The sequence below is a fragment of the Grammomys surdaster genome, unplaced genomic scaffold, assembly GCF_004785775.1.
Source record: "Grammomys surdaster isolate TR1022 unplaced genomic scaffold, NIH_TR_1.0 128, whole genome shotgun sequence".
Lineage (NCBI taxonomy): Eukaryota > Metazoa > Chordata > Mammalia > Rodentia > Muridae > Grammomys > Grammomys surdaster.
The window spans coordinates 6,842,572-6,858,561 of record NW_021604586.1 but is presented as its reverse complement, the minus strand read 5'-3'; the positions used below and the strand labels follow the sequence as shown (position 1 = coordinate 6,858,561).

The following is a 15,990-nucleotide window of genomic DNA, read 5'->3' as shown; positions in this document are numbered from 1 at the left end:
CTGTCGGTGTTCTACTTAGCAGTGTAGCAGACACCGTTTGGAATTCACATGAAGTCTGCTTTCCTTCCATTTGGATGATGGAAACAGAAGTTAGTATAAAATGCCAGAAGTCTGGTTTTCTGCAGGAACTAATGATTCTGAGGGCTAAGGACTCCCAACAGTACATAGTATGTATCTGTGACAGTGGGTGTCACAGATCTGGGTCACCCTCTAGACTGCCTGGCTTTTCAGCATCTGATGGGCACCTATGTTCATGTCAGGTAGCTCAGGTGTTTTTGGACAGAGAACTTTCAGTGTCCTTTGAGGGCTTCTTTAGTGTCCATCTTTTACCCAGAAGTCTGATACTTACAGTTTGGGTAAGCACTCAGGGTTACTGGACTTTGAGGCTGGGGACAGTTGTGGGTGCCAGTTGTTACATGTGCTTAGGAAAAGTTAAATTTGCAGTGAAGAGACTTGAGGAACGCACATGTCAGAACCATTCCCACCCCACTCCGTTTAGACAACTAAGTCTGCTGATGTTTAGCTGTTTGTTCTACTGTATGAGAAGTTGCTGGGTTCGAGAACCAGGTTCTTCAGTGGAGGAGAGCAGAACGGTGTTTAGTGGGGTTGCCTGTCCCTGAGCATCTTATAGGAGCAGGCAAAGTCCTCCCTGGGTGAGCAAGAGGCAGCAGTCAGTGGGCTGTGGGGATGGCTGGTTGGCAGCATCTGCTCTGCAGGACAAGGAAAAGCCAAGACAGGATGCTAGTGTCTCAGTCTTGAGCCTTCAGCCTGCTAAAGAGTACATGTGCCAGTCATACTAAGTATGTGGCCAGGCATGGCAGCAAGCTCCTTTACTCTCGGGAGGCAGAGGCAGGCTGATCTCTTTAGTTCAAAGTTAGCCTGTAAGACTTTCGCAAACAAAAACAAAAACAAAATTGGTAACGCTGGCCCCTGTGGAGTCAGAGGCTGGAGAATGGGGCATTATAGACTGAGCTATATGAGACCCTGTTGTAAACAAACAAAACAAAAATACCACCTTTCACTTAGTTGGCAGGTTTGGTGGGTTCATTTGAGACTTAATATTATTGTGCCAAACTTTAAAAAACAAAGTGTGCTTTCTGGTGTGAAGACACACTAACCTACACTGTACCAACCACATACTGCAAAGAAGCAAAGCTGACGGCTTGCTTTTCTCTTTTGGAATCGTTAGTGTAAGTAGCTCGCAAATGCCATCGGCAGGAGTATGTCATATTGTTGTAGTCTTTTGAGGGTGGCATGGTTTTCTGAAACTTTGTTCTCATATAATACTTTTTTATTTTCTCGTATCTCTATACCATGGCTTATTTAAAACTACTAGCTGGTGGTGGTCTAAAGTGTTTAGGAGAGTTTGACCATGAATTGTTAAACAGGTGCATGTCGCTGCCTACAGGCTTGTAACATTAAAAAAATCTTCTAAGTCACCAAGCCACAAATTTAGTTTTTAAGAAGGCAGGATTCAAAGTGAGAGCCTCTGTGTTCCCAAGTCATGGACTCTGGGGTCGTTCTCTGCATCCCACCTCTTAGAGCAGCGCCACAGTCTCTTGTCACCGGTCAGAGGCGCCCAGGGCCTGCTTGTTAGGAGCGGTTAAGATGGAACAGCTGAGCTGTTACATCGTTCTTGTTAGTGCTCTGTGTTGATGCCTTTAGATGCCTCCAGCTCAGTCCATGTTGTGGTACTGCAAGGCTGGTACGGTCCTCGAAGCACCATGGCATGAAATGGAGGTTCCTAGAAGCAAGAAGAAAGGTACAGTACTGACAAGTTGGCCTTGATTTATTTACATATATTAAACTGTGTCTGCCATTTTATATGTGCACTGTTTGTTTGGAGGAGGGCTGGGAAGGACTGCAGACACATGTTAACAATAGCAGCCTGTCCCATGTGGGCCAGGTCAGTGGTGTTGAACCATCCTACTGCCTTCGTGTGTGGCGCCTGTAGGGAGCAGGTGGTTGGTGAGACCAAGACTTACCTGATGGGCTGACAACAGGGTATGACATTGTGTCTCTCACAGAGTGGGGTGACGTCAGTGCTCCCAGCACGGTCACCCCCTCATAGGCCTGCCTTGTTGCTCTGGAAGCTGTTGGGTGGAATGAAGGGGCTCTGTAACGCTAATTAAAACTTTGGCTTCGAGGATTGGGCATGAAGTCTCCCCTCCCTTTCTCCCTCACCTGCCACACAGAGAAGCAGGGTCCTGAGCGGAAGAGGATCAAGAAGGAACCTGTTGCCCGAAAGTCCGGGCTGTTGTTCGGCATGGGGCTGTCTGGGATCCGAGCTGGATACCCGCTCTCTGAGCGTCAGCAAGTGGCTCTGCTCATGCAGATGACTGCTGAGGAGTCTGCAAATAGTCCAGGTGAGCGGAAGGTACTTGAGTGGTTGCTTCCTTGTACAGGGAGGGAGTGGCTATGCTTGCCAGTGGGTCCTATGTGGATCCCCTTTCCATAATGAACATGGTGGGTCTTGAGGTTGCTGTGAAACAAAGCTGCCTTCTGGTAACGCCCTGCCTGTTTCCTCCTTGGCCTGCAGTAGACACAACACCAAAGCACCCTTCCCAGTCTACAGTGTGTCAGAAGGGGACCCCCAACTCTGCCTCAAAAACCAAAGATAAGGTGAACAAGAGAAATGAACGTGGAGAGACCCGCCTGCACCGAGCAGCCATCCGCGGGGACGCCCGGCGCATCAAGGAGCTTATCAGTGAGGGCGCCGATGTCAACGTCAAGGACTTTGCAGGTAAGGCTTCCATGCTCCTGAGCAGCCGGCTGCCTGCCAGGGCTCTGACCTCCTGATGCTGAGCTCTGAGCGTGGGCCCCTTGCCCTTGGCCCCAGAACATGGGAAGAAGTGTGTTTGTGGAGAATCATTGGTTCTGTGGCTGCCAGCACAGCCACACAGTGTGATCTGGCCACTAAATCAGGAGGGGCTTGCAAGTTTCCCTTCTGTGTGTCTACCACAAGCCCAGGAGGTCTTGCACTGGAGATTTAAAATGTGTCAGCAGAGGCCACTCTGCCGCAGACTGAGCTCACTTGCTGTCCTACAGAGGTTGGTCTAGGGATAAGTGGAGGCTCCACCCCAGATGTATAGGGCAGGGCTTTTTACTGTGCTCCCCGACCGACCGTGATGCAACACAGTAGGGAACTGTGTTCACAACACAGAATGGCTGGGGATATATATGACCAGATACATGTACGGATTTTATCTCAGAGAAGGGGAGAGGAGTCAGTCAAACTCAACTTTGTGCTGAACCTTAAGATTTCCCTGCTTAAGGTTCATGTAAAACAGTTTTCATTTTCTGACGGTTAGTGCACAAATTTTCTGCCCATGTAGAGTTGCTTCCACAAGTTACAAATCTGTTGTAGGAGGCTAGGTGCTCAGTATGCAAGACACCACAATTCAACAAAAAACTAAGACGTATGCTCTGGGTGTAGCCTCCTTGCCCAGATGGCCACTCCTTAGGGAAGAGCAGCACACACTCACCCGTTGTCATTCACCACAACCACAATTTAGGCAGGAGTGATGCTTTCAGGGATTACATAACAAATACCCCAAGTTTCTGTTTTCAGGCTGGACTGCGCTGCATGAGGCGTGTAACCGGGGCTATTATGACATCGCCAAGCAGCTGTTAGCCGCTGGGGCAGAGGTGAACACTAAGGGCCTGGATGACGACACGCCTTTGCACGATGCCGCCAACAACGGGCACTACAAGGTTGGCATCTCCCTGCAGCCCTCCAGTGGCTGCTCTGTCCTTAACCTCCGGACTGTCTTCAGCTTCATGGCTCTCTGTCCTAGCTAGTTTTCAGTTTCTAATACTGGGAAGTGAGTTTTGTGTTGTCATCGTTGCTGTCCCCTGTTGCCCCCCCCCCTCAACTCCCCCATCCTCTTTCCAGCCTTAAGGCCTAGCTGTTCCTTCTGCCCTAGGCTAGTACCCAGATACCTCTCCATTTTGATGACTAGCAAACAGCACTATAGTAAATGTACAGTGCCAGTCCCGCTGTCTTGTCTGGCTGGATGGACAGCTGTATGAGTTGCTACTGTGTCCCTGTTCTCACGGCTACTGATCTTATCCAGAAGATCAGTCCAGAGTCTAGGGGAGAGGAGAGTCAGCATAGGGAATTGTAGTCAAAATTAGATTACTGTTGTGGGTGGGTCAGGACTTCCTGTAGGTCCACAGCAGGAAAGGAAACCCCTAAGATATGCCAGACATACCTCTTCCTGTAAGAGAATGGGTTGTAGAAGTGGATTCATTTTTGAGGGGGTTCTAGCTACAAACAGATCAGTGAGCATGGTGAGGATGATAACATCTGTCCAAGTTAATAGTGATGAAAAGCAGCTCTTGCCTGAAAGCTGCCAGAACCTACAGATAAAGAACCCAGCAGTACACAGTGAATCATTGAATGAAAAAAAAAATGGTATATATACGTGCATATATTAAACTTTTAGATTTAATATTGAGATAATGACATGATGGTTCATTTGCTTGCTAGTTTTTTAAGAGCCCTTTAGAAAAACGTACTGGAAGGGTTTGATGCAGTATCCGAGGAGAGACTTGTAAAACCACCCCATGGAAGGTGGGTAAGGCTGCTGTGAACTGGCCAGTGGTAAAACTGGAAGGGAAGAGCCACTGTCTGAATCTTCTTATATCCATGAGTTTTAACTTTTTCTTTAATTATGTAAAATGTCACAAACTATAAGCTGTAAGCTCAGCAAAAGAACAGTGGCCTCTCAGGAGTGTAGTCCTAAAGGCAGCTTCTGAAAGCCTGTCTTCCTGAATGGAAGGAGGAGACAGAAGACAATAGGCCCGTTAGGAACATGGCCGACATTGCTGGCCATGACAGACAGCAGGAAAAATAGGGTTTTGGTCCCAGCACTGCAGGAACCAAATTCTGACAACAACCCACACACTGAAGGAACAAGCCAGCTTTCTCTGCGCCTTGATGTAAGCCAAGCAAGTGAGACTGATTCCTTCCACTGTAAGACAGGCTATGGTTTGTTACAGCAGCAGTAGAGAACTCACAAGCGTTAAAAACTCTCCATGGTGATGCTACCTTGAACTGGAACCAGTCTGTGAGTGACAAGAGTGTGTATTAAAGCTTGAACTGAAGTTGAGGCTAGATTGAAACTGGATATTTGCACTGGCGTAGAGTGAGTTACTGTTTCAGGAATATGCTGATAAATGGCTGAATAGAGCTGTTGAAATGTCACCTTGAATGTTTCTGTCACCCATGTAACCATATTTATGCATGTAAAATCAAGCAAGGAAGGAGTTATCTTATTTTCTAATGTAAATGAAAATAAATAAAGCAGCTTACAGAAATGTGGTCTTTGTTTTCTCTATTTCCTATTCCCCCCCAGTCCCTATGTACCCACCTTTGGGACCTGCTGCTGACCAGCTCTCTCTTGGGAAGGGGAGCTCTGTGAGAAAGAAGATTGGGGAAGAGATAGCCCGGCAAGAACAGGAGAGAACTGGACATGACTCAATTTTGGAGGGAACCCCACCCACCCTGTGCAACCTCTCACAAAAGAACACTTACGGCTCTGCACACAGCACCCCACACCAGGGGTTAGAATGTCCTAGCCTGTGTCTTCTCCAGGCATGACAGGGTAACAGCATTTTTCCGACAGTCTGTTAATGCCATTCCTCGTATTTTGTAGGTGGTGAAGTTGTTGTTACGGTATGGTGGGAATCCTCAGCAGAGCAACAGAAAAGGCGAGACACCGTTGAAAGTAGCCAGCTCCCCGACGATGGTGAATCTCCTGCTAGGCAAAGGCACATACACTTCCAGTGAGGAGAGCTCAACGGGTAAGCCAGGCCAGCGGATGCTGTAGTGGGTGGGCGGGGCTTTGTACTGCCTGCTGAGAGAGCACCATGCAGTGTCTACATATGGTATTCCCCTGCAGATTGCAACACAGGGTCTACAAGCCTCCTCAGGTGGCTGGCGCCTTCAGGAACTTCCAGATACAGGAGTTCTGCCAGGGTACCTCACTGCCAAGATGCCTGTACTCTGTCTGCTGAGATACCAGCCTTGTCTCTCACAAAGCCCTGTGGGTTCCTTCTGCCTGTGGTTGGCCTCAGATGTGACTAAAGTAAAGTGCTTCCTTCTTCCGAAGCAGAGCCGTCCAGCTTCCCCTCCTGGGCACCCATGCCTGGGGGAGGCCTGTTCACACCACAGGTGCAGAGCATCTTTAACTGATGGTAGGAAAATGATGCTGGCCTGCCTGACATCTCCCTTCCTGTTCCCAACAGAGAGCTCTGAAGAAGAGGATGCCCCATCATTTGCACCTTCCAGCTCCGTCGATGGCAATAACACAGACTCTGAGTTTGAGAAAGGCCTCAAGCTGAAGGCTAAGAACCCAGAGCCCCAGAAAACTGTGACCCCTGTCAAGGACGAGTATGAGTTTGATGAGGATGACGAGCAGGACCGGGTCCCACCCGTGGATGACAAGCACTTGCTAAAGAAGGACTATAGGAAAGAAGCCAAGTCGAACAGCTTCATTTCAATCCCCAAGATGGAAGTGAAGAGTTACTCAAAAAACAACACGCTTGCACCAAAGAAGGCAGCCCACCGTATCCTGTCAGACACGTCAGATGAGGAGGACATGAGTGTTTCCATAGGGGCCGGAGAGAAGCTGAGGTTGTCAGCACACACAATGCTACCTAGCAGTAAGGGACGAGAGTCTTCTAGTTCTAGGCAGCAAAAAGAAAAAAATAAATTGAAAAAGAAGCGAAAGAAAGAAACGAAAGGGAAAGAAGTTCGGTTTGGAAAGAGGAGTGACAAGTTCTGTTCCTCTGGGTCAGAAAGTGAGTCCTCAGAGAGCGACGAGGATGATGGGGACTCTGTAGGGAGCTCAAGCTGCCTCAAGGGGTCTCCGCTGGTGCTGAAGGACCCTTCCCTGTTCAGCTCACTGTCTGCCTCCTCCACCTCGTCTCATGGTAGTGCCGTGGCTCAGAGACACAGCTCCGGCCACGCTGACCAGCACACGAAGCACTGGCGCACTGACAGCTGGAAAGGCATGTCCTCCCCTGCCTGGTCTGAGGTGAGTTCTTTGTCAGACTCCTCAAGGACAGGACTGACCAGTGAGTCTGACTCCTCCTCCGAGGGCTCCAGTGTAGAATCTCTGAAGCCTACGAGGAGGAAGCAGGAACACCGTAAAAGGGGAGGTCTGCAGAGCATGGCACCAGAGAAGAGAGGCACCTTCCACCCCTGTACAGATGGAGCTGTCCCCAAGCTGGACAAAGAAGGGAAGGTAGTCAAAAAACACAAAACGAAACACAAACACAAAAATAAGGAAAAAGGACAATGTTCTGTCAGCCAAGAACTTAAACTGAAAAGCTTTACCTACGAATATGAGGACTCCAAGCAAAAGCCAGATAAACCCATCCTTTTAGAGAATGACCTTTCCTCTGAAAATAAGATGAAGGTAATGAAACACGACAGAGACCACTTTAAAAAAGAGGATAAACTTGGTAAGATGAAGTCGGAGGATAAAGAGTGGCTCTTCAAGGACGAGAAGGTCCTGAAGAGGATCAAGGATGCGAACAAAGACATCAGCAGAGCTTTTCGGGAAGACAAAGACCGCTCCAGTAAAGCAGAGAGGGAGAGGTCCACAAAGGAGAGGTCTCCGAAGGAAGAAAAACTGAGACTGTACAAAGAAGAAAGGAAGAAGAAATCCAAAGACCGACCTTCCAAGCTAGAGAAGAAGAATGACATCAAAGAGGACAAGGCTTCCAAGGAGAAGGAGAAGGCCTTCAGAGAGGACAAAGAGAAACTCAAAAAGGAAAAGCTGTACAGGGAAGACACTGCTTTTGATGACTATTGTAACAAAAGTCAGTTTTTGGATCACGAGGACACCAAGTTCAGCCTCTCTGATGACCAACAAGAGAGGTGGTTTTCTGACCTGTCTGATTCTTCTTTTGATTTCAAGGGAGAGGACAGCTGGGACTCAGTGACAGACTATAGAGACATCAAGAGTGACTCGGTGGCCAAACTTATCCTGGAAACTGTCAAAGAAGACAGTAAGGAAAAGAAGCGTGACAACAGAACTCGGGAGAAGCGAGATTTCAGAGACTCTTTCTTCCGAAAGAGAGACAGGGACTGTCTAGACAAGACTTCTGAGAAGAGGAGAGACCAAACGGAAAAGCAGAAAAGCATCCCCAGCTATCTCTCTGAGAAAGACAAGAAAAGGCGAGAGTCTGCAGAAGGGGGCCGGGACAGGAGGGATACCCTAGAGGGCTCCCGGGAGCGGAGGGATGGGCGGACTCGGTCTGAAGAAGTGCACAGGGAGGACCTAAAGGAGTGTGGGTGTGAGAGCACCTTCAAAGACAAGGTAGACTGTGACTTCTCCAAGAACCTGGAGCCCTGGGAACGGCCCCATGCAGCTCGGGAAAAAGAGAAAAAGGATGCCCTAGAAAAGGAGAGGAAGGAAAAGGGCAGGGCAGAAAAGTACAAAGATAAGTCCAGTGAGAGAGATAGAAGCGAGAAGTCTATTCTCGAGAAGTGTCAGAAAGACAAAGAATTTGAAAAGTGCTTTAAAGAGAAGAAAGATATCAAGGAAAAGCATAAAGATATACACAGCAAAGACAGAAAAACATCCTTTGACCAATTGAGAGAGAAGAAAGAGAAGGTATTCTCTAGTATCATCTCAGAAGACTTTTCGGAGAGAAAGGACGACAGGAAGGGAAAGGAAAAGAGCTGGTACATGGCAGACATATTCACAGACGAGAGTGAGGATGAGAAAGAGGAGTGCGTGGCCAGCAGCTTCAAGGTTGGAGAAGCCAGCGACACACAGCGAGCTGAGAGCCTCCAGGAGAAGGAAGATGGACGAGAACACCCCTCAGATAGGCACAGAAAGTCCTCTTCTGACAGGCAGCACACAGAAAAGCCGAGAGACAAAGAGCCCAAGGAAAAGAAGAAAGACAGAGGAGCTGTGGAAGGGGGGAAGGACAAGAAAGAGAAGATCTTTGAGAAGCACAAGGAAAAGAAAGATAAAGAGTGTGCAGAGAAATACAAGGACAGGAAAGACAGAGCCTCTGTTGACTCTGCCCAAGAAAAGAAAAATAAGCAGAAGCTCCCTGAAAAGGTAGAAAAGAAGCACTTTGTTGAAGACAAGACAAAGAGTAAACACAAGGAGAAGCCAGAGAAGGAGCACTCCCGGGAGAGGAAGTCTTCACGGGGCCCTGATGTGGAAAAGAGCCTGCTGGAGAAGTTGGAGGAAGAGGCTCTGCAGGACTACCGGGAAGACTCCAATGACAAGAGCAGCGAGGTCTCCTCTGACAGCTTTGCTGACCATGGTCAGGAACCCAGCCTGAGCACGCTCCTGGAAGTGTCCTTCTCTGAGCCCCCACCAGAGGACAAGGCCAGGGAGAGTACCTGCCTCTCAGAGAAACTGAGGGAGAAGGAGAGGCACCGGCATTCCTCATCTTCCTCTAAGAAAAGCCATGAGCGTGAGAGAGCCAAGAAAGAAAAGGCAGAAAAGAAGGAGAAGAGCGAAGACTACAAGGATGGCATCAGCAGCGTCAGGAAGGAAGCCAGCCAGTATGAGAAAGAATTCCTAGATGCCGAGGCTTCCGGAGTTTCCTACTCCACCAAAGCTGACATGGAAGAGGAGCTAGATAAGGCTATTGAATTGTTCTCTTCAGAAAAGAAAGACAGAAATGATTCTGAAAGAGAGCCTGCCAAGAAAATAGAAAAGGAATTAAAGCCGTATGGGTCGAGCACCATCAGCACCCTTAAAGAGAAGAAGAGGAGAGAGAAGCACAGGGAGAAATGGAGGGAAGAAAAGGAGAGACACAGGGACAAGCATACAGATGGCTTCCTAAGACATCACAAGGATGAGCCAAAGCCTGCCGCCAAAGACAAGGACAACCCTCCCAACTCCTTCAAGGAGAAGTCCAGAGACGAAAACCTGAAGCTCACTGAGACCAAGCTGAAGGAGAAATTCAAGGAGAACACAGAACGAGAGAAGGGCGAGTCGGTGAAGATGAGCAACGGGAACGACAAGCTCCTGCCCTCCAGAGACTCGAGCAAGAAAGACAGCAGACCCCGGGAGAAGCTCCTGGGCGATGGCGACCTCATGATGACAAGTTTTGAGAGGATGCTGTCCCAGAAAGATCTTGAGATTGAGGAGCGGCACAAGCGACACAAGGAACGCATGAAGCAGATGGAAAAGATGCGGCATAGGTCTGGAGACCCCAAGCTCAAAGAGAAGAAGCCCACAGATGACGGGCGCAAGAAGAGTCTAGACTTTGCTTCCAAGAAAGCTCTGGGGCTGGAGAAAAAGGTCAAGGAGCCAGCTCCCGTGCTGCCCACTGGTGAGAGCAAGCCACACTCTGGACCAGGTACAGAGTCCAAAGACTGGCTGGCTGGACAGCCCTTGAAGGAGGTTCTGCCTGCTTCACCCCGCACTGAGCAGGGCCGACCCACCGGGGTGCCCACACCCACCTCAGTAGTATCATGCCCTAGCTATGAAGAGGTGATGCACACACCCAGAACCCCATCCTGCAGTGCTGATGACTACCCTGACCTGGTGTTCGACTGCACGGACTCCCAGCACTCGATGCCTGTCTCCACCACGTCCACCAGTGCCTGCTCTCCGCCCTTTTTTGACAGGTTCTCTGTGGCTTCGAGTGTTGTTTCAGAAAATGCAGGCCAGACACCCACCAGGCCTATCTCCACAAACCTTTATCGCTCGATATCTGTGGACATCAGGAGGACACCCGAGGAAGAGTTCACTGTTGGGGACAAGCTGTTCAGGCAACAGAGTGTCCCTGCACCCTCGAGTTTCGATTCCCCAGTACAGCACTTGCTGGAAGAAAAAGCTCCTCTGCCACCTGTTCCTGTAGAAAAGTTTGCCTGCCTGTCCCCTGGATACTACTCCCCAGACTATGGGATCCCCTCACCCAAGGTAGACACTCTGCACTGTCCGCCAACAGCTGTGGTCAGTGCCACACCACCCACAGACAGCGTCTTCTCCAACCTACCACCAAAGTCTTCCCCTTCCCCTAGAGGTGAACTGTTGACCCCAGCCATCGAAGGGGCCCTGCCCCCAGATCTAGGCCTACCTCTGGATGCCACAGAGGACCAGCAGGCCACAGCTGCCATCCTTCCCCCAGAGCCCAGCTATCTGGAGCCCCTGGATGAGGGCCCCTTCAACACAGTCATTACTGAGGAGCCTGTTGAGTGGACACACACTGCTGCTGAACAGGCTCTGTCCTCCACCCTTATTGCTAGTGCCTCTGAAAACCCTGTCAGCTGGCCTGTCAGCTCTGAGCTTATGCTAAAGTCTCCACAGAGGTTTGCAGAATCCCCAAAACATTTCTGCCCTGGAGAATCCCTCCATTCCACCAACCCAGGACCCTTCAGTGCTGCAGAACCCACATACCCTGTCTCTCCAGGATCTTACCCTTTGCCGGCCCCTGAGCCAGCCCTAGAAGAAGTCAAAGATGGTGGGACAGGAGCAGTCCCAGTGGCCATCTCTGCCCCAGAAGGGGCTGCTCCTTATGCTGCTCCTACTAGGCTGGAGTCATTTTTCAGCAACTGCAAGTCACACCCAGATGCACCCCTGGACACAGCCCCTGAACCCACAGGCGTTACTACTGTGGCTCAGGTAGAGGCCCTAGGACCCCTGGAGAGCAGCTTCCTAGACAGCAGTCATAGCATAGCTGCCCTCAACCAGGTGGAACCAGTGACGTGGCATGAAGCCTTTACCAGCCCTGAGGACGACCTCGACCTGGGGCCCTTCTCACTGCCCGAGCTTCCTCTCCAGGCCAAAGATGCTTCAGATGTTGAGGCAGAAGCTGCAGAGGCCAGTCCTGTTCCTCCAGTGGAGAGCCCTCCAGGCCCCACAGGGGTTCTCAGTGGAGGGGATGTCCCTGCCCCAGCAGCTGAGGAACCACCAGCCCCACCTCCTCAGGAAGCATCACCTCAGCTCTCCACAGAGCCTGAGCCCTCAGAGGAACCAAAGCTGGATGTAGTTCTAGAAGCTACAGTGGAAACAGAGGTCCTGGCAGATGGCAGCGCCCCTGAAGCCTCAGTCTCCAGTTTGGTGCCAGCACCCAGTCCCCCTGAGCAGCATCCTCCGGGAGGTGCTGATGGAGAGACTGAGGCTGAAGATGCTTCTGCTGCTCCCTGCTGTGCACCTGAAGGACCTCCCTCAGATGGCTCGGCACAGGCACAGAACAGTGCAGAGGTTGCTTGTGTCGCGCCTGCAGCTGAGGGACCCCCAGGCAACGGTCAGCCAGAAGCTACAGACCCAGAGCCCAAACCTACATCCGAGGTCCCTAAGGCCCCCAAGGTGGAAGAAGTTCCTCAGCGCATGACCAGGAACCGTGCCCAGTTGCTGGCAAGCCAGAGCAAGCAGGGCATACCTGCAACAGAGAAGGACTCAGTGCCTGCCCCAGCCTCTAGAGCCAAGGGTCGTGCCTCTGAGGAGGAGGATGCCCAGGCCCAACACCCCCGCAAGCGGCGCTTCCAAAGGTCTAGTCAGCAGCTGCAGCAGCAGCTGAACACGTCCACACAGCAGACCCGGGAGGTTATCCAGCAGACACTGGCAGCCATTGTGGATGCCATCAAACTGGATGCCATTGAACCCTACCATAGTGACAGGTCCAACCCATACTTTGAGTACCTTCAAATCAGAAAGAAGATTGAAGAGAAACGAAAAATCCTCTGCTGCATAACTCCGCAGGCACCCCAGTGCTATGCTGAGTACGTCACCTACACGGGGTCCTACCTCTTGGATGGCAAGCCCCTCAGCAAGCTGCACATCCCTGTGGTGAGTCCGTGCGAACTGTATCCACAAGTACCAGGCAGCAAGGCACCAGGGCAGTAATGAGCAGAGAGCTTTGGGGTCAGAAGAGGCACTGGCATTCTTGTCCTCTGTGAGGGCCAGTTCCTAGCTAGCCCTTCACTATACACACCTACCTCCAAGCCTATCCACAGTGGTCCCTTTCCTTCTCTCTGTTCACAGTGAAAGGTCTCCACTGCCTTGTTTGCCTCTCCATTCCCACCGTCATCTGTCATGGTTCTAGGGTCTCGCTGCCATCCTGCAGCCTCCACTCCTTCATTGGCAGTTTAAGACGGTGGCTGTCCTCCATCCCTGCAGTCCCCCATCCCTGCAGTCCTCCATCCCTGCAGCAGGGCTCTCCCATAGCACCTCCCCTTGGCCGTCAGAGCCGTCTCTGACATTCTCCCCAGCACCTCAGAACTGGACTTTTTTTTTTTTCACATAGCCACACACAGCAATCCTACAGGCAGCTTCCTTTTCTACTCAGCTGGCTTTTGTAGCCAGCGCCTTTGTGTGTTTCTTCTGACTTGGAGACTCACCATGATGCTACAGTGTAAGGGAGTGGCCACGCTGACCCCTGCCTAGGCAGAAAACATGCCCTAGGAACCGAGGACGGAGCTCGTTTTGGCGGTTCACCTTGGAATATAAGTACTTGATCCCAGCTGCAGGTCCCAGACCTTCCCCTGCCTGCAGCCCTGACCTGCAGCCCTGACCTGCAGCGACCAGACCCAAGCTTTGTCGTATGCCCTGCTGCGTTCCAAAACCCTAAAGTACTGGTCAGTAAATCATCTCTTGTAAAGGTTTGATTACTGAAACAGAGTGATATGACTTGTGTCCGTGCTCTGTGTGCCTTCCCACTAGTCTCTCTTAGCATCCCACACACCCTTGAGTGAAGCAGGCAGGACTGGGACTAGCTTTGCTTCACTAGGTCAGAAGCCGAAGGAGCGCTCAGTGTACTTTCCTCATGGATTAAGTACTCGTGCCTGTGATAGTGGCCCTGCCTGGTCTGCCTTGAGGGTGACTTGTCTCCTTGCCCCACTGGAAACGTAGTCCTGGAGGACAGGCATATTGAAAAATGTGACAGATGAGGCTGCAGACATTTAGCTGAAACTGTAAGGTCACTCCCTGCCCCAGTTTTGGGGTGTGTGTATGTGTGTGCTCGCGCACGCCTGCCTCAACACACAAAGAGGAGCCAGAACAGCTGTCCACCATGTGGGTAAATCTCAGGGATTTTACCCAAGTCAGTAGGTTTGGTGTCAGATGCCTTTACCTGCTGAGCCATCTTGCTAGCCCCTAATATTTAGTTTATAACTAAAAAGTTCAAACCCCAAAGCACTGAGTCTACATGAGCTGTTAAGGGTGGGGCCTCAGATCCTTCCCAAGACTCTTTACAAGGCATGGTGATCTTTGCCTGGCATGTTTGCGTGAGAGCACTACCATGTGGGCATGAGTCTTTGTCAAGTTCTTAGTCAGTGGGATTGAGGCTGCTCTTCAGGCAATCCCTGCTGAGCTGTTGCCTGCCTTTCGTAACCCACCTCACCTCAGTGAAAGACTGAGAGACTGTATTCTCAAATCTCGGCTGGATTTGCCTGCCAGTCACTGCATTGTTGCTCGCTGCCCAGGTCTTTCACCTGGAACGATGCATCTTCCTGTGTGGTCCAGAAAGGTCCAGTCTGTGGGTGTGTCTGTGTTGTCACTTCTCTTCTGGCTCACAGGGAGCAGCAGCACGTGCTGCCCCAACCCTGATCTGCCGTCACCACTGCATGTTCGTCCTGTGATGGAGAGTAATAAGAGACAAAAGAATTGACGAGCCTCGGGTCCTGTACACAATTCCATCTCTGTGTCTGCTGTGGAAGTCTGACTCCATACTAACCTCACTTCTGCTAGGCCCCACAGACCAGCCTCTCCTCTGCCTCATTGTCTGTGGTGTATTACTTACTTACTCACCTGTGAGACACTTCCATAGGGCTATAGGGATACTGGTAGGTTCTACCCATTGCTTTTAACGTGGTTGGCTGTCTAGTTCTCCCCACACCACCCCGACCCCCTCTTGGTTCAGGATTCTATATGCACACCTCAATTACACGCTCCCTGTCCACGCTCAGAATCCTCACATTTCCCACAGTGCTCTTTGGCATAGGTGTACACCTGGCCCCAGACGCTCTGTGCCTTTCCTGACATTGCTTGTAGGGTTTACGTGCAGCTCTCCCATGCTGCTTCCAGGTAACCGACAGGCACTTCTCGACAAGTTTCTGGGTGTGGGTGCTAGGCTAGAACGTGTCCACATTTTTAATATGCTTGTTGTGGCTTACCCCTCTCCCTTTATATTTGCAGATTGCACCCCCTCCCTCCCTAGCGGAGCCCCTGAAGGAGCTGTTCAAACAACAAGAGGCTGTACGGGGTAAGCTGCGCCTGCAGCACAGCATCGAGAGGGTAAGTGAAGCCTTGGGCAAGGGGCCTGCTGGCAATAATCTTAAGCTTACCTGTTCCTCTCCTTCTTCAGGAGAAGCTGATTGTGTCCTGCGAGCAAGAGATTCTTCGGGTTCATTGCCGGGCAGCCAGGACCATTGCCAACCAGGCCGTGCCATTCAGTGCATGCACAATGCTCCTGGACTCCGAGGTCTACAACATGCCTCTGGAAAGTCAGGTCAGTAACACTAGCAGCTGTAGGTGCCATCTTTCACATTTCCTCCCAAGACATGTCCCGTATACCCAAGCCTCTGCGTCTAGACCAGAGCTGCCCTGTCCACGGCATGTTGTGGGGACCTGGCCCCAGGTTACCTCAGAAGGCACGGGAATGTCACAGATAAGGCCCTCAAGCTTTCGGGACTGTCTGAGGCTACTGTGCATGGATTAACAGCACTCCCTCCCTCTCCCCGGCTGCATGGGTGATGTGTCAGCTACAGGTGACCAGAGCTGCTCTGTTAGTGACATGATGGGCCAGTGATAATTGCAGCAACAAGACATTGAGGCCACAGGACAAGTGTTCCCATGAAACTGCAGAGGCCTAGCAAAGCTGCTTAGCCTCATTGTGTTTGGCTTTATGTGGGGCAGTTGGAGCCACGGGGCCTAGAAGTATGTAGCCAGTCTACACCACGTGCCAGAGCAGTGTTCCAGTACTTAAACTGCATGCCTGCCCCACTGTCTCCCTAAGGAAACTCCCAGCAGCCTTTTTAGCGCTTTCTCACTTCCTCCTGCT

General features: G+C 50.9%; 1 protein-coding gene and 1 long non-coding RNA gene across 6 annotated transcripts in view; one reads left to right on the top strand and one right to left on the bottom strand.

The window, feature by feature from the left end:
- The window catches only part of Ankrd11 (ankyrin repeat domain 11), a 148,778-nt gene that overhangs the window by 129,025 nt on the left and 3,763 nt on the right, over positions 1-15,990 (top strand). For 3 of the 4 annotated variants that reach the window (XM_028752432.1, XM_028752438.1, XM_028752442.1), the window contains exons 5-11: positions 2,196-2,366; positions 2,540-2,743; positions 3,572-3,714; positions 5,661-5,808; positions 6,253-12,779; positions 15,126-15,224; positions 15,295-15,438. In XM_028752432.1, coding sequence (XP_028608265.1) covers positions 2,196-2,366; positions 2,540-2,743; positions 3,572-3,714; positions 5,661-5,808; positions 6,253-12,779; positions 15,126-15,224; positions 15,295-15,438 — 7,436 coding nt within the window. Of the gene's footprint in view, positions 1-1,665; positions 1,763-2,195; positions 2,367-2,539; positions 2,744-3,571; positions 3,715-5,660; positions 5,809-6,252; positions 12,780-15,125; positions 15,225-15,294; positions 15,439-15,990 lie in introns of all 4 variants that reach the window. The other variant, XM_028752447.1, reaches the window with a different exon arrangement.
- On the bottom strand, positions 1,274-15,967 carry LOC114608491. Of its 2 annotated transcripts, none has more exons than XR_003709382.1 (5): positions 15,275-15,967; positions 14,332-14,563; positions 5,540-5,762; positions 1,986-2,351; positions 1,274-1,744 (listed from the first exon to the last, which is right to left on the bottom strand). It is a non-coding gene; the product is annotated as an uncharacterized LOC114608491 (long non-coding RNA). The 2 variants fall into 2 exon arrangements; XR_003709383.1 differs by lacking the exon at positions 1,274-1,744 and having other exon boundaries at positions 1,834-2,093; positions 2,185-2,351.